Source organism: Muntiacus reevesi, chromosome 1 (genome assembly GCF_963930625.1).
Source record: "Muntiacus reevesi chromosome 1, mMunRee1.1, whole genome shotgun sequence".
In the NCBI taxonomy this organism is placed as follows: domain Eukaryota; kingdom Metazoa; phylum Chordata; class Mammalia; order Artiodactyla; family Cervidae; genus Muntiacus; species Muntiacus reevesi.
In genome coordinates this window covers 45,388,411-45,415,041 of record NC_089249.1, presented here as the reverse complement: position 1 = coordinate 45,415,041, position 26,631 = coordinate 45,388,411, and the positions used below count along the sequence as shown (strand labels likewise).

Below are 26,631 nucleotides of genomic sequence, written 5' to 3'. Positions count from 1 at the left end.
AGCATTATTAGGTGAAATTATTGTTAAGAAAAGAGCATTATAGTGTGGTACCACTGTCTAAGGATATGTGAGTGTTAACTTTTGCTGGTTTAAGAAATAATTAATAAAAGGATAAACGATAATTTTCTAAGTATGGGCTTCCCAGGTGGCTCAGTGGTAAAGAATTCGCCTGCCAGTGCAGGATATGCGAGTTTGATCCCTGGGTCAGGAAGATCCCCTGGAGAAGGAAATGGCAACCCACCCCAGTACTCTTGCCTGGAAAATCCCATGGAGAGGGGAGTCTGGTGGGCTATAGTTAATGGAATCACAAAGAGTTGAACGTGACTTAGAAGTTAGACAACAAGAACAACAATGATTACCTTTAGCGAAAAGAAAAGGATTAAGAGGACAGGGATGAACAAGACTACTCTGACAAGTTTGGGCATGTATTGATAATTTTTGAAAGCAGGTACGTTGGATTTATTATAATATCTTTATTTTCTATTTAGAATTTTCCTTAATAAAAAGTTGAAATGTTTGACCTGATGAAAGTTTGTTTGACTCAACGAGAGAAGGAGAAATTTTGGAATTTAGTGATTTGGGGTATGGCACCTTGTTGAGTTTATGGGTTGTTTCTTGCTTCCTGGATTCCCAGAATTGCCCTGGTGTTTTTTTGACCCTGGTTTTTACAGCATTCTTTTTTTTTTTTTTTTAATTCTGTGCATAATCCTATTTACATCCATTATTATTTTTTCCTGCTCAACTTAACTAGAGATATTTTAATTGCTTACAAATCAAATAACCTTCCCCAATACAAAAATTAATTCCAGAGAGCATGTTGGCAACAATAGACCTTTAGAGACTTGGTTACTTGGCATAGATAGGGCAGAAATCAATTAAGACTACCTTTCCAGAATGGGATTCTAATAATCCAAGGCACACAATGGTGAAACTGGAGATTAAGTAATTACTTTTATTCAGTTGGAACCATGCCTCTTGATGAAACTGAAAGAGAAGAGTGAAAAAGTTGGCTGAAAAGTCAACATTCAGAAAACTAAGATCATGGTATCTGGTCCTGTCACTTCATGGCAAGTAGATGGGGAAACAATGGAATCAGTGATAGACTTTATCTTTTTGGGCTCCAAAATCACTGCAGATGGTGACTGTAGCCATGAAATTAAAAGACGCTTGTTCCTTGGAAGAAAAGTTACAATCAACCTAGACAGCATATTAAAAAGCAGAGACATTACTTTGCCAACAAAGGTCCATCTAGTTAAAGCTGTGGTTTTTCCAGTAGTCATGTATGGTTGTGAGAGTTGGACTATAAAGAAATCTGAGCACTGAAGAATGGTGCTTTTGAACTGTGGTATTGGAGAAGACTCTTGAGAGTCCCTTGGACTGCAAGGAGAACAAACCAGTCAATCCTAAGGAAATCAGTCCTGAGTATTCACTGGAAGGACTGATGCTGAAGCTGAAACTCTAATAGTTGGCCACGTGATGGGAAAAACTGACTTATTTGAAAAGACCCCGATGCTGGGAAAGATTGGAGGCGGGAGGAGAAGGGGGCGACAGAGGATGAGATGGTTAGATGGCATCACCTACTTAATGGACAGGAGTTTGAGTAGACTCCAGGAGTTGGTGATGGACAGGGAAGCCTGGTGTGCTGCAGTCCATGGGGTCGCAAAGAGTTGGACACAACTGAATGACTGAAGGGAACTGATGTCTGTTGAAGATAAACCTTTGCAGTCTATTAGATACTGCTGCAGAAAACTTTATTTCAGTTTAAAAATTATATTTCTTTTTACAAACACGTTAGTTTTCTGGGAACCAACTTTTATCTTGGCCGTTCTTTAGATTTTTAGTTAGTATTAGTTACTTAGTCATGTCTGACTCTTTGCAACTGCATAAACTGTAGCCCACCAGGCTCCTCCGTCCCTTGAATTCTCCAGGCAGGAGTTGAAGTTGGTAGCCATTCCCTTTCTGGGATCTTCCCAACCCCAGGGATCAAACCCAGGACTCCTGCATTGCAGGCAGATTCTTTACTGTCTGAGCCACCAGGGAACCCCCAAAAGAAAGCCTGTTTCTGCCTGGCTTCAAATTGAGGACCTTTTGAGTGTGAGGAGAATGTGATAACCACACATTCCATTATGGAAGCACGGTTACTTGGCTGAACCTCACCACATGCGGGACCTTAGCTTCCTGACCAGGGAGTTTGCTTTTAGTTCATTAATTTCTGCTCTTCCTTTTTCTTAGGTGTTAATATGATTTGATTTACCTTTGGTGTTTGAGTTATTTATATCTTGTTTTAGGCGGTATGTCTTCAGACATTACGTAAAACACATGCTCTGTTTCTTAAAAAATGGTGAGAAGAAATTCCCTGGTGGTTCAGTGGTTAAAACTCCAATGCACAGGGCAAAAGTTTGATCCCTGTTTGGAGAACTAAGATTCCACATGCCAAGTTGTGTGTCCCACCCCTTCAGTGGTGAGACAAGTTCAAATTTCAATATAATAATAATTGAGCATCTACTATATTCCAGATAGTGCTGGGGGATATAGCTTTAAACAAGGTAGTATTTCCTACTCTAATGGAAATTTCTGGTTATTCTGACTCTCAGTCTCCCTTGTGATGGCAGAGGTGATTAAAAATTATTAAATGCTTATTATATGCCAGGCACTTGCGAACTAATGTTAACAAAGTTAATTCTCATCACAACTTTACAAAGGAATTACTTAACTGTTCTTATTTTAAAGAACCTGCAACACAGAGAAGTTCAGTAACTAGCCTGGGGTTACACAGTGGAGAAACAGTAGAGCTTAGATTTGAATCAGATACGGATCGTTGTTGCAGTAGATTTGTTCACTTTCTGCGTTTGCCTTTGCTATCCTTTCATTATCTACCTTTGATAATGAGAGAAGAACCTTAATATACTTCCCCTGTTGGTTTCTTCAGAGTTTTCTGTATTTGGTGAGTTTAATACTGTTTTCTTCTTTGTTATTTATTATTCTATAGTTCTAAATTTTATTTACAGTTATATAAATATATATTTATATTTTGAATTTTACATCAAAAAGTTCTAGATATAATGTAGTTATGTCACCTGCTGTACTTTGCCAAAGTAGGTTGGAACAGACTTATGTATTTGTCTTTAACCTGGAGTTGTTAAAAAGTTTACTCTTTTTCAAAGTGGAAAGTGAGACTTGACATTTAAGGACACCACAAAGATACTTCACTTCCCCTCTCCCCTTGTCTGTACTAGTCTGTTGCTGGAAAACTGCAGTAAATTTTTATGACTGGCTTTATTAATAGTGACTAAAATGATATACTTCCCCACTTTTCTTTTCTCTCTGTATATATTTTTAACTATTTCAGAATAGATTGCTATCTTATGTGGGAAGAAAATATATGATTAGATTAGAGATAGTATTTCATACTTGGATAACAGTAAGGGAAAAAACTTCATAAAACTTTTCATGCTAAATGAGAAAAATATAAATATATCTTTTTGCTTCTAATACTGAGACCTTATGCATCAAGTATTAAGTAAACCAAGGTTGCTTGGGAGCTGAATACAAAAGGGGATAAAAATTCAAGTTCCTAAGATATATTACTAATAACAGTTAACACATGTGCCATCAGCCTACCTCATTCTACCAGTGTAAGCTATAGAAAAGGTAAAGAGAATGTACTCTAACATGCTGAGCTGGAATACCAGCATTTATAAAATTTAAGGAGTTTAATTAGAATTATTTAGCAGCATCACATTTTTCTATATTTGTTACATCTTACCTCCTTTTGGGGATAGAGTTGGTTATTTTCACTCCAGATTCTATAGTTTTTAAAGGCACTTTGAGCAGAAACTAGCCAGTCATTACCTTCAATAAAAGATGTCTTTAAAATAGACAGTCATAATCTGAATGCTTGTTTGTTTGCTTTCTACTTTCCTCATCTCTTTCTCCTTTTCTCTCTCTCCCTCTCCCTTGTTTTCAGACACATGACTGTCAGCTGCTGCACAGCAGTGCTCAGTGATAATGAGGCACAGTGTTAAAGTAGTTTCTTTCTGGACCACTGATGAGGGACCTGGGAAAGAAGTGTTATTGGTTCCTAGTCATTCCCCAAAGAGGACATCTTTGAAGAACATTTGTTTTTGCTATCTGGGATTAATAGTGAGATAAGTCTTAGAAACAGATTTGAGGGGGAAAAGGATTGCTGAGGATACTAAAGAGGGGTGGCTTGATAGGAAACATAAAATTTATTTTGATGGGAAGCAGGTGAGCAGATAGGAAAGGCAATATATATTCTCAAAAGAATGGATTCTTACATTCATTACACCTGGTTTTTTGATACTTGATACTTTCTAGATGTGTGAGTTCTAACCCAGCCTTAATAAAGAATTTTTAAGTATTTTGTTTAACTCTTGAGAATTGTTTGACTCTTGGCATTACAAATTTCCATTACTGATTGCCCTATTCTCCTCAACATTTGGGCAGTTACTTTCCTCCTGCCTTTTTGGGACCTGTGGGGCAAATAAGCCAGTGATTTTTTTTTTTCCCCTTAAGCTTAAGAAGACCTTTCTGATGTGAAGACAGACCTGCATTTATGGTGGGCAGCAGTCCAGTGTGACCAAAGCCCTCTTGCTGCAGTCTTTTTTTTTAATGTCTTATTTAAATATTGAAAAGTAGATTTATAATGAGTTGAGTATTTTAAAGTGTTCAGAATTATGTGGTCTTTTTTTTTTTTTTAAAGATTTTACATGTGGTGAATTTAATAGCTTTGTCAGTTAAGTAATGGATTAGTATTCTGGGTTACTGACCTAAACAACTGAATGTGAATTTAGCAGGGTGTAGGGAGTGCTCAAGGAGAAGGCAATGACACCCCACTCCAGTACTCTTGCCTGGAAAATCCCATGGATGAAGGAGCCTGGTGGGCTGCAGTCCATGGGATCGCTAAGACTCGGACACGACTGAGCGACTTTACTTTCACTTTTCACTGTCATGCATTGGAGAAGGAAATGTCACCCCACTCCAGTACTCTTGCCTGGAAAATCCCAGAGATGGGGGAGCCTGGTGGGCTGCTGTCTATGGGGTCAACACAGAGTTGGACACGACTGAAGCGACTTAGCAGCAGCAGTAGCAGTAGCAGGGAGTGCTCAGAAGTTATGACTCTGTTATCCTGCCTACTTGCTTTTTCCAGGTAGAGCTCACAGCCTGAGAAAGGATATGTTAAATTTCTGGTCCAAAATTTGTTTTTGACTACCCCTTCCATTCATGGAAGCCCTTTCAGTCTGTCTAGTGTCGTCATAATTCATCTGTCTTTGGGTGCTTCCTTGATTTTTGGCATAGAGATTATGTGGCTTTTAAATCATGTACAAATAGTACCTTCACTTCCAGTTAAAATACTTAAAGTTATGTCAGCTTTAAAAGATTCCTGAAATCCTGATGAATACTCTTGAACTCTAAAGGATGGATGGAAGAAAAAGAAATGCCAGTCATCAGGGAGCCTATCAGTTGTCTGTTTCTTATTCCCTGAGGATAAAAACACCTAGTACTTAATCATGTAGCCAAACTAGACTCAGAAAGCAGGGGTATAGTGAGATTTCCCACTTAATTACTGGCAAGGAGATTATTAATATCTCAAAGGAATCTTTCCACTAGGAGAATAGTCAGCCCTTAGCACCTTCTCACTTTGCCTTGACAAAGCAGCAGCCTTTTAACACATAGTACACTTTATACAAAAAAATATAGGAACACAAATTTTTCCCAGCCCCAATGCTATTCTAAGGTTAACTCCTTACTGACTTTTGATGTTCAATCATACATTTAATTCAAAACTTACATCTAAAATATTTATATTGAAATCTCTATCCCAGTACAAAGCAAAGTTAGATGAATAGCTTCATAAGTTACATTTAAAATATAAGCAAAAAAGAAGTGGAATTGAAAGCAGAACTGACTAGTGGAACATTCATTTGGAATGAATATCTGTGGCCACAGTAAGTAGAGTGCAATTGTGCCTGTGTATCATAAATACAGAGATCTAAGGAAAAGAGTCATTTGCCCCGTATTTCAGTTTCATAAGCTCTACATCAAAGGTAAGTTGTATGTACTAAAAGTACCCAAGAGATCAGTAGTTCTTTGCCTTTTTGGGGGGTTCACATTCATCTATACCTGCCTCTGTTTTTCTGGGTAGCCTCAGATCACCTTCTGCTTGCCTGGAGTAATAAAGTGTCTGTTTTTGTCACAGGAGGCATTGAATTTCCTTCCATCCTCAGTAATACCCATCATATGCATATCTGACTGTGCTTTGGGTAAAGTACTCCCATATTCCCAGTTTCTTTTTGGCAGCAGACTTAGAATGAAATACTTCCATTACTTTCTTTAATCCCCTTTCTTTAAAGTAGCAAAAACTACAGTTTAGGGAAATGAGAAGATAATGTCATAACATGAATTTTCTCTTGACAATTAAAGTATCTTTTTTTCTCCTCACTCTTCTTTTTACCTTTCATGTAACAAATTTGATTATTTTCTTCTGATAGCACCGACTTTTCTTATTTTTCATAATAACACTTAAAACTAGATTTTCTGAGTTTTTTGACTGTTTTTTCTTCAGGTTTTTGCTTCCTTCTCGTGACCCTTACCTGAACCTGAGATTCATCAGGTCTTGGTCCAAGGAATTTCCATTTTTTCTTTTTCATTTTTCAGCCTACATGTCCCCATTTCTGAAGTATTAAGATTCCTATATGTGCACAGTCACACCCCACACTACCAGAAATGAATTCTGCATACATATGTGTGTAGTTCCTATCCATACTTCGACTATTACAGAATAGTTCTAGTTTGATGTCCTTATGTTATCACCAAGATCATCTATGATCCAGAGTCAGCATCTTCTGCCCTAAACCGAATTCCCTTTTCACCTTTTTTCCATTCATTTGGTCACTGGACTTTTCTCTGATTTCAAGGAAAATGCTGTTTAGATCTTGCCTGTTGAGGCAAGTCAGCACCAAAGCCAAAGAAATGAGAAAATGCAGGATTGCAGAAATCTGTTGCTACTGATCTCTGAGCATGGTTGTGAGGAGAACGCCTGGAGCCATTGGCCCAAAACCTCACATCTGCTGATGACCACAGCACTACCCATAGCTGCCTCCAGAGAATAATGACTTCTACTTTGACTTTTTTTTTTTTTTACTTTGACCTTTAAAATTGTGTGTAATTAACTTTCACTGGTGAATTCTCCAAATTGGAATCCTGCTGGTAAGGTGGTCTGGGAAGTGCGTCTAGCCCTTGCCATACAGGAAAGGATTAAAAGATAGGAATGTATCAACAGGCAATATCAAGCTCAGTTCCCTTAATCAGAACACTTATAGTCTCTCTTTGACTCAGAATTGTGGATCCAGCAGTTTCACTTCTGAATGTTACTTAAACAAAATCACTGTCTTGAAGATTTATCTGTTACCCCCATGCTCATAGCAGCATTATTTGTAATAGCACGGAAACAAACTTAATGTCCATTGACAAATCAGATGTGTATAAAGAGAATATGGTGTACACACACACACACACACTCCCTATAAAAGTCTTGGGTGTGTAATGTGTAGCATGGTGATTAGACAGGAAGCTTATATACCTTATTTACCAATCTTCCCAACTTTTTAGAAAAGAACCTGACACATAGTAATTAACATTTATTGAATGGATATCCATGAGTAAGGGGTTGATCATATGGTGTATCTTCAAGTATAATTCCATTAAGCCCAGTAAAGCTATGTTTACATTGGCCTAGATGTCTGTTATAATTTTACATGATGAAAGAAAGTGCCACAAAACTATCCAAACAAAATATTTGTCAAAATTACCTACATATTTTTCTTTACTTAGTTAACATTAGGGGAAATACTAATAATAACCTGGGATGTTGGATGGGATAAATGTGTTATATTTTTATGTTTGAATGTTTTAATAAGTATATATATTTTAATGAATATAGGTTTTAAGAAGCAACTCTAGTACCTTGTTCCTTTATTTGGGACCTTTTTAAAAATAGAATGGTATTGGGTAAAACTGAAGAAACCGCTCTTTTAAAAATTCTTTTTTTGTACTAAAAGCATATGTAAATACAAAGTTATTTGCTTTTTGAAAGCAAATCTGGATGTGTTTCTGTCTTCAAACAGAGATTTATGACAGTCTTTTTAATGAATACATAATATTTCATTGTATTGGCATGTACCAGAATTTATTTACCCAGTACATAAATTCTTCTCATTAAATTTTTTTTCTTACAAAAGAAAATCATTGAGGGAGGAATATGGCTCTGTCTCAGTAAAAATGTTAGCAGAATAGTACATTTCGTTTTGAGACCTGAGCTTTGGTATGTATCTATTTCTGTGTTTCATTGTATGTTCTCCTTTGATGGTTTTGGTTTCATTCCTGTGTATTTCAGGTCTGCGTATCAATGGAGAACTAATCACTGCCTACCCGCAGGTGGTGGTAGTCAGAGTACCAACCCCTTGGGTGCAGAGTGACAGTGACATCACTGTTTTGCGCCATCTAGAGAAGATGGGATGCAGGCTGATGAACCGACCTCAAGCCATCCTGAACTGTGTTAATAAGTTCTGGACGTTTCAAGAGTTGGCAGGTCATGGTGTTCCTCTGCCAGATACTTTTTCTTATGGTGAGTTTACTAATAAGACTTGATAGCCTCAGTTTTAGAGCACTGGTAGTATTGAATGCCCTGCTAAACTGATAGGGTTATGTGATACAAGGAAATTTGTGAACGTGAAAGAACTACTTATAGAAGTGACTTTAAGTTTTAACAAACTAGGCAGGAGAATTATGAGACTTATCTTTTGTATGGAGAAGGAAATGGCAACCCACTCCAGTACTCTTGCCTGGAAAATTCCATGGATGGAGAAGCCTGGTAGGCTACAGTCTATGGGGTCGCAAAGTCGGACACGACTGAGTGACTTCACTTCACTTCACCTCTTTGGTATAGGTAGAATGGACTTATCAAACTCTTTCTGTAAAGGGTCAAATGGTAAATATTTTTGGCTTTCCAGGCCATATGTTCTCTTTTGTGACCCTCAGTAAAGCTGTTGTATTGTGAAAGCTGCTACTGTTGTTGTATGTTCAGTTGCTAAGTCGTGTCTGACTTTTTTGTGACCCCCATGGACTGTAGCCTGCCAGGCCCCTCCTGTCCATGGGATTTCCCAGGCAAGAATACTGGAGTGGGCTGCCATTTCCTTCTCCAGGGGATCTTTTGACCCAGGGATCGAACCCATATCTCTTACATTGGCAGGCGGGTTCTTTTATGACTGAGCCATCAGGGAAACCTGAAAGCTGCAGTAGATGAAGCTTAAATAGTAAATGTGGCTGTTTTGTAGTAAAACTTTATTACAAAAAGGCTATGAGCCAAATCTGTGTTTAATTTGACAACCCCTGAGGTAAAAGAATCTGATAATCACTATAGTTTCTGATTCTCTTCATTACCATTTTCATGTTAATGCTTCATAAATATTTTCATATTTTTTAAAGAAAATGACACTAGATATGCTTTAAACCATTGCTTCTGAAGTCATCTGTGGGAGAGGACCGTTTTTTTATTTTTTTACAAAAAGAATTTACTGTGGCTTTCAATACTGTAGTGCTCTAAGCCAATTTATAGTACGCATAAAGTACAGTAAAAATACCAGAACAATGCCAAATTATTTTCTTGTGTTTACTCATATTTTTCTGAACACATATCAATAGCAAAGAAGTCACAGAGGCAGGGGTTCCTGGACCACACTTGAAGTAGCACTGTTACAAACATTGTTGTGTTAATATATTCCTGACTTTCCAGTTCTTCTAGCTTTAAAGAATCAGGCTTACTATAAATCACTGTAGTTTTTCATTAAAATGTCCAGCCGAATGCTTGGAAAGTTGGAGAGGCTTTAAAAAGAAATTACTGTCCTCTTGTTATTTTTAATATTTTAAAGAAGGGAATTCCGCCAGTTTGTATGGCATATGTGGATACCATTGCGCTTTTTAGCAATTGCACAAGAAAACACAATATGAATAGTTCTTTCTTCCTAATGGTTTTGAAATGTTAATGGCTTACCTCATCAGTCTACCATACTGATTTTAAGAGAATGGAAAGGAGCAAAGTATATTAACCAAATCCAGCTTAAAATGTGGAGACTGGCTAATCATAATTTCTCTTAAGCTACAAATTTATGATATTGCAGTTGTTTAATGAACTTTTTCCTAGTCTGATTATTCTCTCATCCATGCTGATTTTTTTGCAACTACAATCCATTTTTGCTCTTCATCATTTATTTCTAGGCAGTATAAATAGAAAGAACAAGACATAACCTGCGGGTACTGAATAACTCATGATAGAGTGAACTCTGCTTTATAATAGAGAAAAGAAAAATTAATTTGTGTATTTGATAAGAGCGAGAGCACACACATGCATGCGTGTTAGCATTTTTTCAACTTTGGATGAGTCTTCCCCACTGACTCACTCTTCTATTTCTTAATCCAAATAGAATGCTGTATACTAAAGTTGATCTTAGGGCTTCTATTACTTGTGTGGTGGAAGAATAAAGGATGAAGATATGAAAAATAGAACTTCCCTGGTGGTACAGTGGATGAGAATCTGCCTGCCAATGCAGGGCATAGGTTCAGCTCTTGGTCTGGGAAGATTCTTCATGCTGCAGAGTAGCTAAGCCTGTGTGACAGCTGCTGAAGCCTGTGTGCCTAGAGCCTGTGCTCTGCAACAAGAGAACCTGCAACAATGAGAAGTCCTACAATGAAGAGTGCCCCTCGTTTGCTACAACTAGAGAAAGCCCACACACAGCAATGAAAATGGAGTGCAACTAAAATAAATTATAAAAAATGAAAAATGTTAATGGAACTAGGAAACTTTGTTTTAGAATATTTATAGTTCAATAGTTTTTATCCATTTAAAAAGGAGTAGTTGTTTTAAACTGATAGTTAACTGAAGACAAAAGTGAGCCATAAGTTCTTACCTTCTACCTTCCTTGTCTTGCTGACTTTAGATAAAGTTTATCATAAAACGCCTCTGCTGCTATTCTTAAATTTTATTTTTTGCTCAAACCAGGTGGTCATGAAAATTTTGCTAAAATGATTGATGAAGCAGAAGTACTGGAGTTCCCAATGGTAGTGAAGAATACACGGGGTCATAGAGGTGTGTATGAGTTATTGCTATTATACATAATATTGAAACTATTCTTCAGAACTTCTAGAGAATTGGGATTCTAGATCACTAACACCATCATCCCCATCCCAATTTATGTTGCTTGAAAACAGTGTATAAAATATCTTAACTCTGGATTAAGTAATGATTTTTTTAAGGCGTAAAATGATTCATAAATCCAAGTACTTCCAAGTTATAGTGCCTTGACAGATAACTGGATGAGGGTTCAGCTGGAGCTTCAGTGCACTATTTCTACCTGATTTCTCCAGTCAGCTAAGAAGTCTCAGGGCTCCTACAGTGACTGCTCCAGTGAACAAGGAATCTGTGTGACCTTTTACAACCTAGCCTCAGAAGTCAGATAGAATTCCTTATTCTGTATTCTGTTGGTTGAAGCAGTTACATCCCCTCCTAGATTCAAGCAATGGGACATAGATTCCCCTTCCTCTTAATGAGAAGACTGTCAGAGTATTTATAACTGTGTTTTAAAAACAGACACTTCTATTGGCACAAAAGTAGTAATGTACCGCTCTCTTACTAAATGCAAATATAGTATCTTAATATTGCATAATATATAAAACATATGTTTTTAAAAAACATATGTTTTAACTCAGAAAAATGTTTTACTGATAAGTGAGGCTAGTATTATTGGCTAACCTGAAGGAATACAATTCATAAGAACCCAGCCTCACCATATATACCAGAATAAATTCTGTTAAGAGATTGGGGAATGAGAGAGTGACCATAGGGAACTGATTCTGAGAAAGTAGATTGGGACACAAGAAGGTATAGGTAGCAGATATCAACTGCTCATAGTCTGATGACATACTCATTTCTTACTCTTTTTTTGGTCACAGGCAAAGCGGTTTTCTTGGCTCGAGATAAGCACCATTTGGCTGATCTAAGTCATCTTATTCGCCATGAAGCTCCGTACCTGTTCCAGAAGTATGTTAAAGAGTCTCACGGAAGGGATGTACGTGTCATTGTCGTGGGAGGCCGTGTGGTTGGCACCATGTTACGCTGTTCTACAGATGGGAGGATGCAGAGCAACTGCTCACTAGGTAAAAGCAATGCAGGAGGTTTTCTAGGATATAAAGGAGTGTTATTTAAGCTTATTCAATGAGTATTTGTATATAACTCAGATCTTTTTACTTAATAAGTTGAAAAATGTATCGTTCACATGTAAATATGATTTATAAACTTACCACGAACATAGTTTATATATTTATAAATTTGCTTTCACCCAGGCTCAATTTGTAACCCAATTCACGCATGTATGAAAAGTCTACCAGATTCCCTCTTTGGTTTTATATTGAATTGGCCAAAAAGTTCATTTGGGTTGGTCTTACAGAAAAACCCGAACTTTTTGGCCAGCCCAGTATTATTTTCTGTATAATTGAGGTTCATTTAAGCTGTGACCTAACCTATTTAACTTGTTGGTCCAGATAATATTGCTAATTTTCATCTGTTTAAATGTATATTTTCTGAGATCTTTTATTGTTGAAGTGCTTCAGTGCATAGTCTGGGTGTTTTCCTCTTCTCTGTTTATTTTACTTTCTTACCTAGTAATCTTACCTAGCTTGTGGCTTTAAATGCCATTTATATGTTACTGTTTTCAATTTTTTTTCAAATTTCTCTTTCCAGTTTAGACATTCTTCTTGAACTTGGGCACACATATGTCACTGCTTGTCAATAGCACCATATAGATAACTGTTAGATTTTAGTCTCAACCTGTCCAAAACTGAACTCCCTATCTAACTACTTCCAGTATGTCCCACACACTGTTTTCTCCTTATTGTTTATTGGCAACTGTATCTTTCTAGTTTAGACTAAATCCTTGAAGTCGTCCTTGATCCCTTCACTAGTGTAAGACTTCATATCCAGACTCCTTAAAATCTCTACTCTGAAAATGCACCACCTCTTATTCCCTCTGTCCCCCAGTGAGAGGATTAGAACAGTCTTACTTTCCTTCCTGCTCCCCTCCTCTTGATTCATTTATTCACTGAACAAATATTTTTGAGCATCAAGTACTATTTTAACAGTATTTTGTATATAATGTTGTACAAAACAGATAAAAATTTCTGCTTTCCTGGGCTTAATATTTCATTGTTCTGGTGAAACCATTAAATAGTTTTAGTTCAGGTACGAATTAGAATTTCTTTTATTGAGTATCTCTTCTGTTTCAAGATTCTTTATATAGTGCTTACTTTATCCATTCCCAGGCTGTCTTTATCTATTTACAGTTAATTATACCCATATTGGGGCTTCCCCAAGTGGCTCTGTGATAAAGAATCCACTTGCAATGCAGGAGATGTAGGAGACACAGGTTCGTTCCCTGGGTCGGGAAGATCACCTGGCGGAGGGCATGGCAACCTACTCCAGTGTTTCTTGCCTGGAGAATCCCGTGAATGGAGGAGCCTGGTGGTCTACAGTCCATGGGGTCCCAAAGAGTCGGACATGACTGAAGCAACTGGGCATGCACACACACATACCCATATTGCAAGAATTGTTACTCTCACTGTTTATTCCCCAGCTGCTCTTTCCCGTATCTTGAGTTTTCTAGTCTTAGTCATCTGCTGTTAATATCTTTTCTAGATTATTTTCCCTGGATGATGTATGTGAGTGATAGATACCTCAGAGCCTGCTTTCTTTTTTAAGAGAGAATGATATTTTGGCTGAGATAGGATTCTGAAATTGCAAAAATCTTGCTTCATTTCTACTGGTTTGCAGTTTGTGTGTGCATACTCAATCATGTCTGACTGTTCGTGGACCCATGGACTGTAGCTTGCCAGACTTCTCTGTTCATGGAATTTTCCAGAGAATACTGGAGTAGGGTACCATTTCCTACTGTGGGTGATCTTCCTGACCAAGGGATCAAACCTGAGTCTCTCATGTCTCCTGCATTAGCGGGTGGATTCTTTACCACTAGCGCCACTTGGGAAAGCCCACTTTATAGTTTACACTTTTGCAATTGAATGTCCAAATCTACTCTGATTGGGCAGCGGGGGTTAAGTGGGGGGTAGGTAATATATATAAGTTTATTTTGTTTTGTTCTCTTATTTTTGGTGGTTTTACTTGAAAAGCTCAATAATTTTGTCAGGATATTTTTAGATATGTGTGTCTTCTCAGTCTGTCCAACCTGGATTTTAGTTAGCTGTTCTATCAGACCTACTTTTTTTTAAGCCTCAGGAAAACTCTTCTTTCCTTCTTGGGGAGGAATTTTTCTGATTCAGTTACCAAATTTTTTGTTTGTGGCTTCACCTCAGTGTTTTTGTATGTGCTTCAAAATATTTCTTAAGCTAGATTTTCCAAGTTATAAGTTATACTCACAAAAGCAGCTCTCCTTCATTTCTGCTACGGAAGTTTTTAAGTTGGATAGTCACTTTTGTTTTAGTTCAGAGAGTTTTTTTGTGCTAAACTTGAACTTAATGCTTTTCTTTCTTTCATCCAGTTGTAGATGGCTTGTTGTTTTTGTTCTTGTTACTATCCTGTCACATCAGAGCTCTGCTCTGGTTGTTTGGAGCATTGCAAATGGTTTCAGAGCATTAAAGATCCATCAGTACTGTGGATGCCGAGAAGCAGTCTTAATTCGTTGGCTAGTGTGTCATTCCCTTACTGAGTTACACGAAGCCCTCCTATTTCCTGGGCTTCTCTCCCTTACTCTTCCAGCCTCACTGGTGGTGGTGGTGGTGGTGGTAGTTGTGGGCAGGTGGAGAGGGGTACCTGAATCCTACTCATGTGTACATTTACCTTTTGGTCTTTTCAGGGTCAGGCAATACTCACAAAGTCGTGAAGTCAGGTTTCCTTCTGTTGAGCTCTTAAAGCCAAGGTTTTGAGGGTGGGATGTTTCGAAAGAACAGCATGTATATTATAGTGAAACAGATCACCAGGCCAGATGGGATGCATGAGACAAGTGCTCGGGCCTGGTGCACTGGGAAGACCCAGAGGAATCGGGTGGAGAGGGAGGTGGGAGGGGGGATCGGGATGGGGAATACATGTAACTACATGGCTGATTCATGTCAATGTATGACAAAACCCACTGAAATGCTGTGAAGTAATTAGCCTCCAACTAATAAAAAAATAAAGAAATAAATAAATAAAAAGCCAAGGTTTTGTCAGAGTTCTTTTGCTTTCTGGTCCTTATCTAAAGCTTCCTGAAGCTGGTCACCAAATTAGAAAATCTAGTTCTAATTCTTCTTTTCTCAGATACCAGCAAAGACTTCCCCTGCACTCAGCCAACTGCCTTAAGCCCCAAGATCCTTTCAGCTTAGGGATGACGCATAGAATAGGGGCTGTTGAGCAAGAGAACCATGTTCCTAGATTCTATTCTCTATCTCTGTTACGCATCTCTATTATTTTTACAAATCAGAATTTGGAACTGATAGAAACCGGCAACAATATTAAATAGTTTAACTGTATTTTTGCAAAAGTTCCATGTTATTGCAAGTAAGATAGGCTTTAGTCAAAGTTCATTGTCTTCAGAAAACATAACATATTGAAAAAGTACTCAGTCAACAATTTGTTGAAACTGGCTTGGAAGGGGATTCCCTAATGAAGGAGTCTTAGACTTCAGAGTCCCAATTTTACATTAGCATAGCACTTTTGTTTTTGCTATTCATTTAGAAGATTTTGAAGAGACGGTTAACCTTAGTGGGCTTACTTTTAAGGTCTGCTTTAGTTTTACTACAAAAATTTATCATTTGGTAACTTTTTTTCTCTTTTTTCTCTTTTGCCAGGTGGTGTCGGGATGATGTGCTCATTGAGTGAACAAGGGAAGCAGCTAGCTATCCAGGTGTCTAATATCCTAGGAATGGATGTGTGTGGCATTGACCTGTTGATGAAAGATGACGGCTCCTTCTGTGTCTGCGAGGCCAATGCAAATGTAGGTTTCATCGCCTTTGATAAGGCTTGTAATCTAGATGTAGCTGGTATCATTGCGGACTATGCCGCCTCCCTTCTGCCCTCTGGCCGGCTCACCCGGCGTATGTCCCTGCTCTCCGTGGTGTCCACGGCCAGTGAGACTAGTGAGCCGGAGCTGGGTCCCCCAGCCAACACTGCTGTCGACAACATGAGCGCAAGTTCCAGCTCTGTTGACAGCGACCCTGAAACCACCGAGCGAGAGCTGCTCACCAAGCTCCCAGGGGGCCTATTCAACATGAACCAACTGCTAGCCAATGAAATCAAACTCCTGGTGGAGTGATTCCACCGGTAAATAATTAACCAACAAAACCCTTGTAAAACTTTCTTTTTCTTCTTTCCTTTTTTTCTTTCTTTTTTTCTTTCTTTTTTAAACCAACTTGCAATGCTGTTCATGAAAAATGCTCAGGAAGATGAGAAAATTGAGTAGGAGTAGTTAGGAGAGAAGAAGTGGGAGATAGACATGATCTCTCCTATTAAGATGTTACTTTTATTTACAAATGCTACAGATAGAGAGGCAGAAGAGGTGAGACACAGAAAAATGTCAGACTCTTGTAGTTACTCTTTAAAGTTACTCAGAAATGTGTAGGCTCTCAGGCCATGAAGATCATAATTTTTTTCATGGTCCCTTTTGTTTTTGTACAGTTGGTACAAATTTCACAGGAGTGTAATTTCATATTGTGTTTTAATGGATGATGTAAACATCCACCTAAATTATAATTTTTCATTTTTTAAAAATCTGAAAATTCAGCCTATACACTATTAACTAGTAGCTTTATCTTCATATTTACGAAATCCTGAGGGACTCTCTTAGCGACTTTTTTCAACCCTTGAAATGGGTGGGAGGGCAACGTGAGTGTGACCCAATAAAAATTTCCTTTAATAACAAAATTGGCATGTTTGCATGATAAAAGGGAAATGAACAGTATTGCAATGTCTGGCACACAAAATAACATTTACTCCATTGTAGATAAAATTGCACTAGTTAAAAATATGTGCATTGACTTGTATTTGTTAGTGTTTTAGCCTTTTTTGAAAGACATATGCTCTGTTAATGTTGCATTTTTTTAATACATGCTAGTCTTAACATTCCCTGATCTATGCCTGCATCTTTAACAATGGCCAAAGTGAAGAAAATGCTACCTTTTTTGTTAACAAGACACTGACTTGAAACATGTGCATTTAAGCCTTTCATTTTTTCCTTTTTTCTTTTGGTGGTTGGGCATTTAAAGAATAAGGACAAGGAAAAATATTTTGGGGGGAGGCAAATCAAGGGCCTATAAGTTCCTGAGTATAAAATTGAAGTGATTCCATCATTATTTATTTGCATTTTTCACATTTTAAGAGGGAGTTGTGTGTATGTGTGTGTGTGTGTGCGCATGTGCTTACACACGCATGCATGTTTATGTGTTTGCTTTTTGTTTACACCAACCAATCAAAAAGGATAGATACTAGAAAATGGAGCATGATAGGAAACACAGTTTTTTACTTTAAAAAAAAAAAGTCGAGTTGTTTTCATAACTGTACTCTGCTGGGTAGAGGTACTCACCTGAAGATATGAGGAGAATAGATGCTTTTTAGGCTTTTGTGTATATGTGTGTTTGCTTTTTTTCTTTGATTCTAGACTGTCCAGTGTATGATTTATTCAAGGCTACATGCTTTCCCTCTGCTTCTTGCTGTGCATTTTTTCCTATTACACATAGATTTTGGGGTGGGGTAGACTGAACATTTTTTGTTTGGGGACTTAGAAGTCTCTTATAGCCCTACTCTGAAGCCTTCAATATTCTCTTTATATTTCTTTATTTCTGAATTCATAAAAGCCCCCAAACTGCATATAATATGAGCCTTTAAACATGGGAAACTATTCCAACGAATGGTTTGGAAGGTGTGTTAAGAAGTAGAGATGCTCCAGAGCTCAACGTAATTTTTTTAAGCTGCAAGTTCCATCTCCCTACAATCCTCTGAAGCTTTTTACCCAAGTCCTTTCTTGCCTCTCCAGTGCTTTTTTTTCCTTCAGATGGACTTTAAACATAATTTCTTGGACACTTACTAGAGAGACTTCAAGGCAATAAGATCAGTATTAACCAGCTCTAACGGAGGTTTGATCATGCTTACTTGTACAGTTTTTCCCCCGTTTTAAAAAAAAAAAAAAGGAATGTAATTTGTTTTCTTTTCCATAGAATTAAATAATATTAAAATGGAGTGAAAGGTTGATTGTTGACAAATAGAATAGTACCTCTAATCTGTGCAGTGTCTCATTTCACCTTAGAAAAAGATGTATAAAGAGGAGTTTCTGGTTTACTTGAGGATATCCTAATCTCATCTAAAAGAATTTGACTTGTACAAGGTTATCATGGGACATATTGTGGCATATATAAGTACCGCTGGCTCACTTGGTACTTCTTTTACTGAATGACCATACTTTGGAAGATGCACACTGTTTGGGATAGAGAACTGAAAAGGGAGAACATTTAATTAAATTATCATTCATATGTGTATAGAGACCATCTGGTTGCCATAGATTATGACACATACATACACTTTGAATAGTTACGTATCACATATATATAGGTCAGTGAATTTTAAAACACAGATAGAACACCCTCTCTATTTGATGAAAAACTCAAGGTTTCTGTTGGATGGGATAAGGCACCAGGAAAGATATAGGTGTAGCCTTGTAAAAAATTACAAATTGACCAAATACATTAGAAAAAATATCTGAGATTATTTCACTGTTACTTTTGCTCACTATCTATCTTTTTTGCATTCACAACATAGCCTTACCAACCTACTTATGGATCATACACTCATATGTTAGAATGAGAAGGGCAAGGATGGTCATCTTAGAGTTAAAGAGCACAAATGTCCTCTTGAATTCTCTCAAAAAAGTAAAGACTATGAACAAACCATACTGGAAGAACCCAAATAAACCAGCCCAGATATTTAAGTGAAAGTTAAATATATTTTCATATGGTTTAGTAAATTTCTTAAAATCTTTATTGCTATTATGAGAGTTAAAAATGTGTATTAACCAAATATGTATAGTTGTTATCATGCGAAAATCTGAATTATTGTAAAACTATTATATATTGTTAAAATTGTAAATCTGAATTGTATTTAAACATAATTCTTTCTGATATTGCTTTTATGTCACCCATGATGAAAAGCGGACTATATATATATACACAAACATACAGATTTGAACTATTTCATTTAAAAGTTTTAATAGTTATTTTCTTTTGATTGGTCATTTCTGCTGGCTTTAACTCCACTGAACTTTGAAATATTTCTGTATATGCTATCAAATAAGGAAACATCCTGGAATATTTAGGAAAAAAATCCGTTGAGAGACTTGTTTTCATCGAGCACTTTATCAGACTTTTGAGAAGGTATTGAAGACATTGAAAGAAGTCATTGACTTTCACGATCATCTCTTCTTTTTCACAAGAAGAAAACAAGGAAAAAGAAATTCTCTTCCTTCAATGAATCCCCAGTTTGGGGTCTGGGGCGCTTAGAGACGTTGTGAAATCCAATCTTGTGTTACATTTTTCTCCTGGCTCACTCACCCTTTTTGAGAAGGTTTATGGGCTATATGGCTGGTGAGACACGATCCCCTCCTAAGAAAATGTAGGTGCTCAGACAGGTAACCTCTGCTGCTACTGTTTTTATTTGTTTGTTTGTTTGTTTAATTTCTTTTAAGTTTGTTTTTGTTGTACTAGGATATTTTTAATGTAATATATTGCAGGATTTATAACCAGGTACTGCTTTCTTTCTTTCTTTCTTTTTTTTTTTTCCTTAAAAAACAAAACAAAACAAAATTTCATTTAAGATACATTTAGGCGCCTTTGAAGCTTGGATTTTGGACTGTTTCAGTAGTGGACAGAAATCTGCTGTTGGCATCTCCTAGTCTTCCAGGTTTAATTTGAAATGTTTTTAGTTTTGTTTTGGATTTTTGTGTGGTATTTTATTTCTTTTATACCAATTGCCCTTTTGCCATGCTGTTTTGGGGTGGCTGCCTAACTCTAGTGACAATTCTTTCTACATTAACGAAAATGTGGTGTTTTGAATTCCATAATGTTTTGCATTTTTAAAATTGTTTTTAAAGAAATATTCTAACTGCTTGCACTATTACTGTTCTTTGCCAGCCTTTTCAGGAGCCAAAAAAACAAAAACAAACAAACAAAAAAATACCCAGAGAAAAAACTTTCCTTCTTCCCCCTTCCTGATGATGAGTGAGAAGTATTGAGAACTTTCGGGGTCAGTGCCCTTCTAAACTCCCCTTCCCCCAATAATGCAGCTGTAGAGTGAATGGTAAATGCAGCGGTTTGGATTCAGGCACAACCCCAGCCTGCTGGCAGGTAATTTGATTCTCTTTTTTTTTTTCCCATCACAAGGCTAACCTTACTTTCTTTTTAAAAGTTTCTTTCTTTATGTACTTTGAAGGCACCCATGGGTTTGTAATTACTTCTGTTTCAAAAAACAATGTGTAAATTCATCTAGCAAATAATTTGGTTATAGAAAAACCTTTGGGGGTAACGTTTGAAATAGTTGGGATGAACTCAGAACTTTCTTGGGGGATTTGCTTTAGCCATTTAGATCTTTCCGTTTCTTGCATATATGTCTATGATTATTTCAGAGTGTGACTTTTTTGGCTTTGTTTTTGTTTTGGGTTTGTATGTTTCTTCCATTGTGCTACTCTGGCTTAAGCTTTTTCAGAGGTTGGTGTTCCGAATACACAGTGAGCTCACAGTATAAAGACATCAATTAGGAGTTGACAGGTATGGAAAACTAGAGTTTTGAAAAGGTAAAATTAGGTTCTAGGTTATATATATGGTAAAAACTCACCATAGCCTTCAGTTGACCTTAGTAGTGCTTCTCTTTCTCTGACTTCATTATAAAAGTGAAAGGTAATGAGACCAAGATAATAGAGAGTATTTATTTCGGGAGCAACATGATTTCAGAAGAAATGATTTTAGTGTTTCTGAAACACTAGTTCTCACAAAGAGGTGGATGTCAGCAGACATCATAAAATAATAGTTTAAACATTCAAAAAAGTATGGATTGAATAGATTGGAGGGCACTTTGAAGCACAAGATCTTGAAGTAATTTATTAATTCCATGAAGCAAAGTTAGTGGCAGAAATAGGAATATAATTTAGCCATTTTAACAGCCTTCCCGTTAGTAAATATACTATCCCCTCCTCTGTCTATCCCAGTCCACCTACCTTTCTCCTTCTTTTTCCTGTCCTTCCTAAAGTTTTAGCTCTAATATGAGTTTTGGGAGATAGTCCTCTTTCTGATAGGTAGGATTTTAGTGGCAGAAGTCAGGACTTTTCAAAACTTCTCTTTGGATGTCCTGTCCAAGCAGGCTATAAGTCTGATAACCCTCTAGATTAGTGAATAGGAAATCCTGGCTTGTAATGTGGTTTCTACTGCTAAAGGCATATAATAAGTTACTAACTTGTTTTGTGCTTCAGTTCACTCCTGTGAGGTAGGGATAGTCATTCCTGTAGTATCTTAAGATTTAAAATATTTATCTCTTGAGCTGAAATTTACTAACCAAGGAATCCCACTGTACTCCTGTGGTAATTTATGATGTATACTAAATCGGCTTGAATGGAAGGATCTTGTTCTGTTGCTGATAAAAATAGCCAGCATTAGTGTGTATTCACCATGTGATTACTTGGAATGTGGAGGATTTGTGAACCTCCATTCCGCTGCCTTCCCCACTTCCCCCTCCCTGAAGATCACTTACATGTTAAGAATGGTACTTTCAGATTTCACCATATTCAAGCTATATTAGATGGTCCTTACATAGCATATATATCCTGGCTGCTGTTGTGGGGTTCGGGAACATGAGGGGTGGGGTGAATTGTTGTTGTTTTAGGTTTCAGTCAGACAGCCATCCCTGTGCCCCAGTTCCCAGAAGCACAGCAGGCCTCTAGGAGCATCCGTGGGAACGGCGCAGTCCTGACATCAGCAACTCTCCTGCTCAGGCTCATCCCATATACAGAGGTCAAAGGGGGGCTTGAGATGGGGGAAGGAATGAAAAAGCAGAAACTGTCACTGCAGTGCCACTGTTGACCAGCCTTTCTCTAGTGCTTATGTCAGTGTTTGCTTTATTTTTTTTAAGTTGACCAAAAAAGATTTTACTTTGGGAGTAAAGGTAGTGGGAGGGTGGAACAAAAACATGCCATTTTTACTAGTTCATTATTATCACTAGCTCATTCTTGCATATTGTTCTTTAGTAGCTAATAAAAAAATAAGTGAAACCTAGATCTCAATAATAAGGAGAATGTTAATACAAGTGAATCTCAGGATACTAAAAAAGAGAAAAAGCATTTTTGTGGTATTAATTTCCAGTTCTACAACAGTTATTACATTTGTCACTCTTGTCTCCCTTTTTTTGCCCTAATTCTTCTATGTATGTTTACAGTATGAGAAAATGTGCCTTTTTTTTTTTTTTTTGTGGTCAGTCCTTTTAAAAGGACTTAATGAAATTACTACTCTTTTGCAAAAAAAAATACACCCATTGCTTATATGGGCATACAAATGCTACCCTATTTTAAATGTAGGTGGCGTATGTGTTCGTGTTTTAATGTATTCAGAGCCATTGGGCAATAACCAGTCCAGAACATTGAAAACTCAAGCAGGTAAAGCACCTAACACCCTTAGTTTCTAGAATTACTTTTAAAAACTCCTTTATTGCTGCATCTTCCACGAGTCTTTTGGTAGTCTCTGAACTTAAAATTTGTAGGAGTTGTAGACTACCTAGTTAAAATGTTTAAGTTATGCATTTATTATTTGTAGGGACAGGTGAAGAAGAAAAGTGTTAACAGACAAGAAATGGCTCCTTGAGATGGCAACTGCTGAGTGTCTGAATCTCTCCCCCTCCCCCAGCTTAGCATGAACATTGATCATACCTGTTTTGATTTTCTGTGGTTGGGATTTTTGTTGTTTTAACTTTTGGTGGGGAGGTTTCAGGGAAACAGGAATTTCATGCACATGTGAAAATATGAAATGTTAAACAAAGGAAGCTTTCTATTTAATGTGACTAGTAAGCGAGAACCTTTTCTATATACTCTTCTGCTGCAGCAGAGAAATAAACTGGTAGGTGGCAGCAGAAGAAAGAATTCTTCAGATTGATGGCTACTGGCAGTCTGCATAGAAGAAGAGAGAGAACGTGACATACCATGTCCAGCAACAGGGCAGAAATGGAAACAGGACTGCAGTTGCTGATCTTGACTTTAAAATGGTAAGTTAACTTCAAGAATGTGTTTTCAGTCTGATAACCAGTGTTCCATAAGTTACTGTGGTGTGTAATCATGAATGGCTATAAATTTTTAATGTAGAATGAATTTGTCCTAAGTAGAGTACTATCATTCTTTAAATTAGAGGGAGAAAAATAGCAATATGTAAAATTAGAGCTTTCCAGTATATTGATACATGTAGTTTTTTTTTATCTCAACGTTGTTGATGTATAAGTGACGGATAAAATCTTAAAAGTGTACAATGTGGTGATTTGATACTCATTGTGAAAAGATTTGCCGCCGTCAAGTTACTAACATATTCCATATGGGGACTTTAATGATGGTAAAAATTTATGCTATATCAGTAAATATAGCCTCCCATTTTTAGGGGGAACATTAGGGGGATTACTACGGAAGTATGTAATTTGACAAAGTTTGGGGCCGAAAATGATCTTCTTGCTATCTCTTTCCTTTATAGTCCCATTTCCTTACTGTCTGCCCATCAGTCCCTTCTGCACATCCGCCTTCTCTCTTGCGTATTTGGCTCTGCCTTCCCTCTCTTTCTCTGGTTGTGCTTCCACTTTCCTGCCTTGGTATTTCTCTTACCTCTGTCTCTCCGTGCTTCTCTTTCTCACTCAGTCCCTGTGGATTTTACTTCATCTCCCCTCTGGCCTATGTTTGTTTCTATTCTGGGAAGCAAAACAGCCTGCAACAAAGATAGAACATTATATTCTAAATTTCTTTTTCTGACAGATTTCTAGGCTAGCAATGGGAGTAGATTGTTAAGTAGGTTGATTGTGTATATTTGGAATAAAGGATTTACAGTAACATGAAGCCAAAATAACTGATATCATCATTTAAATACATGGTGAATTTTCTTTTTTTTAAAAATGGTATAAAAATTCACCTCTTAAAAATTGATTAATGCTAAACACAACTTTACATATATTAGAATGGAACGTAAGAATACATGGCTTCAGTTAATAAGATTAAAATTTCTAAATTTTTAAAAAGAGTTCTGTCACATTTTGGTTAGTATAAGGAGATGTCAGTGCTTTAGAGCTGAAAGAAAATGAACAACTTGGATCTTAATCAGAGCCAAAATTTAATGCTCATTGAATAACTTACTGAAAATGCAGTCTGGAGCACTAGAGGAAGAACTTTTTAAGTTTAATTTTGTTTGTTCAAGCATTTTGTTACAGTAACTTTCTGTGATATTTTTTCTCCCCTTGGTGCTAACTAAAATAAAACACTGTTGTCTATATGATAGGATTGTTAGGGAGTAATATTACTGACACATTTTTTGTATAATTGTATTTTTTAATTAATATAAAATTCAGTGTCTAAATTTAGGTTGATTTTTGTAAGATTGCACATATCTCTATAAAGTGAAGTCACTTAGCCATGTCCGACTCTTCACAGTCTCATGGACTGTAGCCTATTAGGCTGATTTGTCCATGGAGTTTTCCAGGCAAGAGTACTGGAGTGTGTTGCCATTTCCTTCTCCAGGGGATCTTCCCAGCCCAGGGACTGAACCCAGTTCTCCCGAATTGCAGGCAGACGCTTTACCTTCTGAGCCACCAGGGAAACCCCTATCTCTATAGTACAGTTTAAATCAGTCACTAGAAAAATATGCTTACTTGATGTCTAACTGAAATAAGTCACTCCAGGGATAAAACTCCAGGGATAAAAACAAAATTTTGGCTGCGGTGTTGGCAACATCTTGAAAAAAACAGATAAAATAATGGACCTATAAATGAACTATTGATTCTAGAGAGAAAATTCCAGGAAATAATAATAGTTTCTCCTGAAGAAGAGTCAAGTAAATTTGAGAAGTAAGGATGATATGCCTTAAACCTTTTGTCTGTTGAGATCACCAAGGTAAAGTGTGGTGATTACAAAAAGATGATTATGGTTTTTGGCAGCAGTCTAGACAATTTACTATTTTTTATTGTTACATTAGCTACTTTTCGTATCTTCTTTTTCTTTTTTCTCATCCTATTTATAGGCACTGTTTAAATCTGTGGTTTGAGTGAGTTGTATGTGTTTTTCCCCTCTAGGTTCTTTTGGTCTCACAGAATGGATGAAGATCGATCTTGACTGAATGCTTTTTCAGTGGAGGATAGAAGTAACACAAAACAAGGCAGCCGTAGGTCTCCAGTGTTTAATTCAATGTGCTTTCTTTATAAAATAAAAACACCAGAAGTGGGAATGAAACAGCATGGGGTGTGATTCATTCTTCTGTCAGTTATCCCTGCCCACTACATTTTGTGTGAATTCACTTGAGTCCGTATTTCTAGGCTTGTTCCACATGGGTCATTCCTTGTTTCTTTTCTTCACTTTTTGCAAGCTGAAACTCCTTGGTTCTTGACAGACTGATCTCTGTATAATATATTCTGATATGATTATTCCTTTTGGCACAAAGATAGACACTAAAACATGTATTATGTGGAATTTCTCCTACCCCTTTCATCTCAGTATATCTGTCCATGCTGAATAATTGTTGCCATGTTTTATCTCTGAAGAAGTGCAGCCTTTTCCCTGTCACTCTGACAAGGCTCTGGCACACACCTGTCATAGCACTGCTTACTACGTTTTAATCTTGTGACTGGAGACCATGTCTGATGTAGTTTATTAGTAGGGGATCTGATAACATACGTGTATATACAGAGGCAGCTGTCATACTTTCAGTAAAGAATGGCCTTTGTATCTGATACAAATTCTGATTTCATTACTTACTGTTTACATGGTCTTTGATAAGTCACCTGCAAGCCATAAAGGAGTGTTTGTAAGAGGAAAAATGGGAATAATTGTACCTGCTTTACTAGATTAATGTTTAAGTATTAGCTAAACTATAATACATGTATAATTCTTAGCATATAGTTGAGTATTTAATAAATACTGTCCTTGAATTCTGTAAATTTTGGTTATTGAAATCTTATTCTAGATCTGCTGAATCTGAATTTTTCTTGATTTCCTTTCAGTTTTATTATTTAAGCTCCTTTCACATGACCTTTTGGTTGGATCACTGTGCGCATATGTGTGTGAGAGAGATTTCTCAATACAGACAGGATTATTCCATATTTCCATATTTCATTGGCTAAATAATTTCATATTAAAAAAAACAAAACAAACTTGGGACTTCTCTGGTGATCCAATGGATAAGACTCCCAGTGCAGGGGACCTGGGTTTGATCCCTGGTCAGGAAACTTAAGATCCCACATGCCAAGACTAGGCCCGAGTGCCGTAATTACGGAGCCTGCATACCGCAATGAAGACCCATTGCAGCGCAGAT

The 26,631-nt window shown here is 37.1% G+C and overlaps 1 protein-coding gene across 8 annotated transcripts in view; it reads left to right on the top strand.

The window, feature by feature from the left end:
• Positions 1-26,257, top strand: part of RIMKLB (ribosomal modification protein rimK like family member B) — a 45,944-nt gene extending 19,687 nt beyond the window's left edge. For 4 of the 8 annotated variants that reach the window (XM_065941769.1, XM_065941748.1, XM_065941734.1 and 1 more), the window contains 5 exons: positions 8,417-8,647; positions 11,078-11,164; positions 12,028-12,231; positions 15,907-23,341; positions 25,397-26,257. In XM_065941769.1, coding sequence (XP_065797841.1) covers positions 8,417-8,647; positions 11,078-11,164; positions 12,028-12,231; positions 15,907-16,370 — 986 coding nt within the window. In that variant the 3' untranslated portion in view covers positions 16,371-23,341; positions 25,397-26,257. The remainder of the gene's footprint in view (positions 1-8,416; positions 8,648-11,077; positions 11,165-12,027; positions 12,232-15,906; positions 23,342-25,396) is intronic. The other 4 variants (XM_065941779.1, XM_065941742.1, XM_065941754.1 and 1 more) reach the window with 4 other exon arrangements.
• The last annotated feature ends 374 nt before the right edge of the window (positions 26,258-26,631 follow it).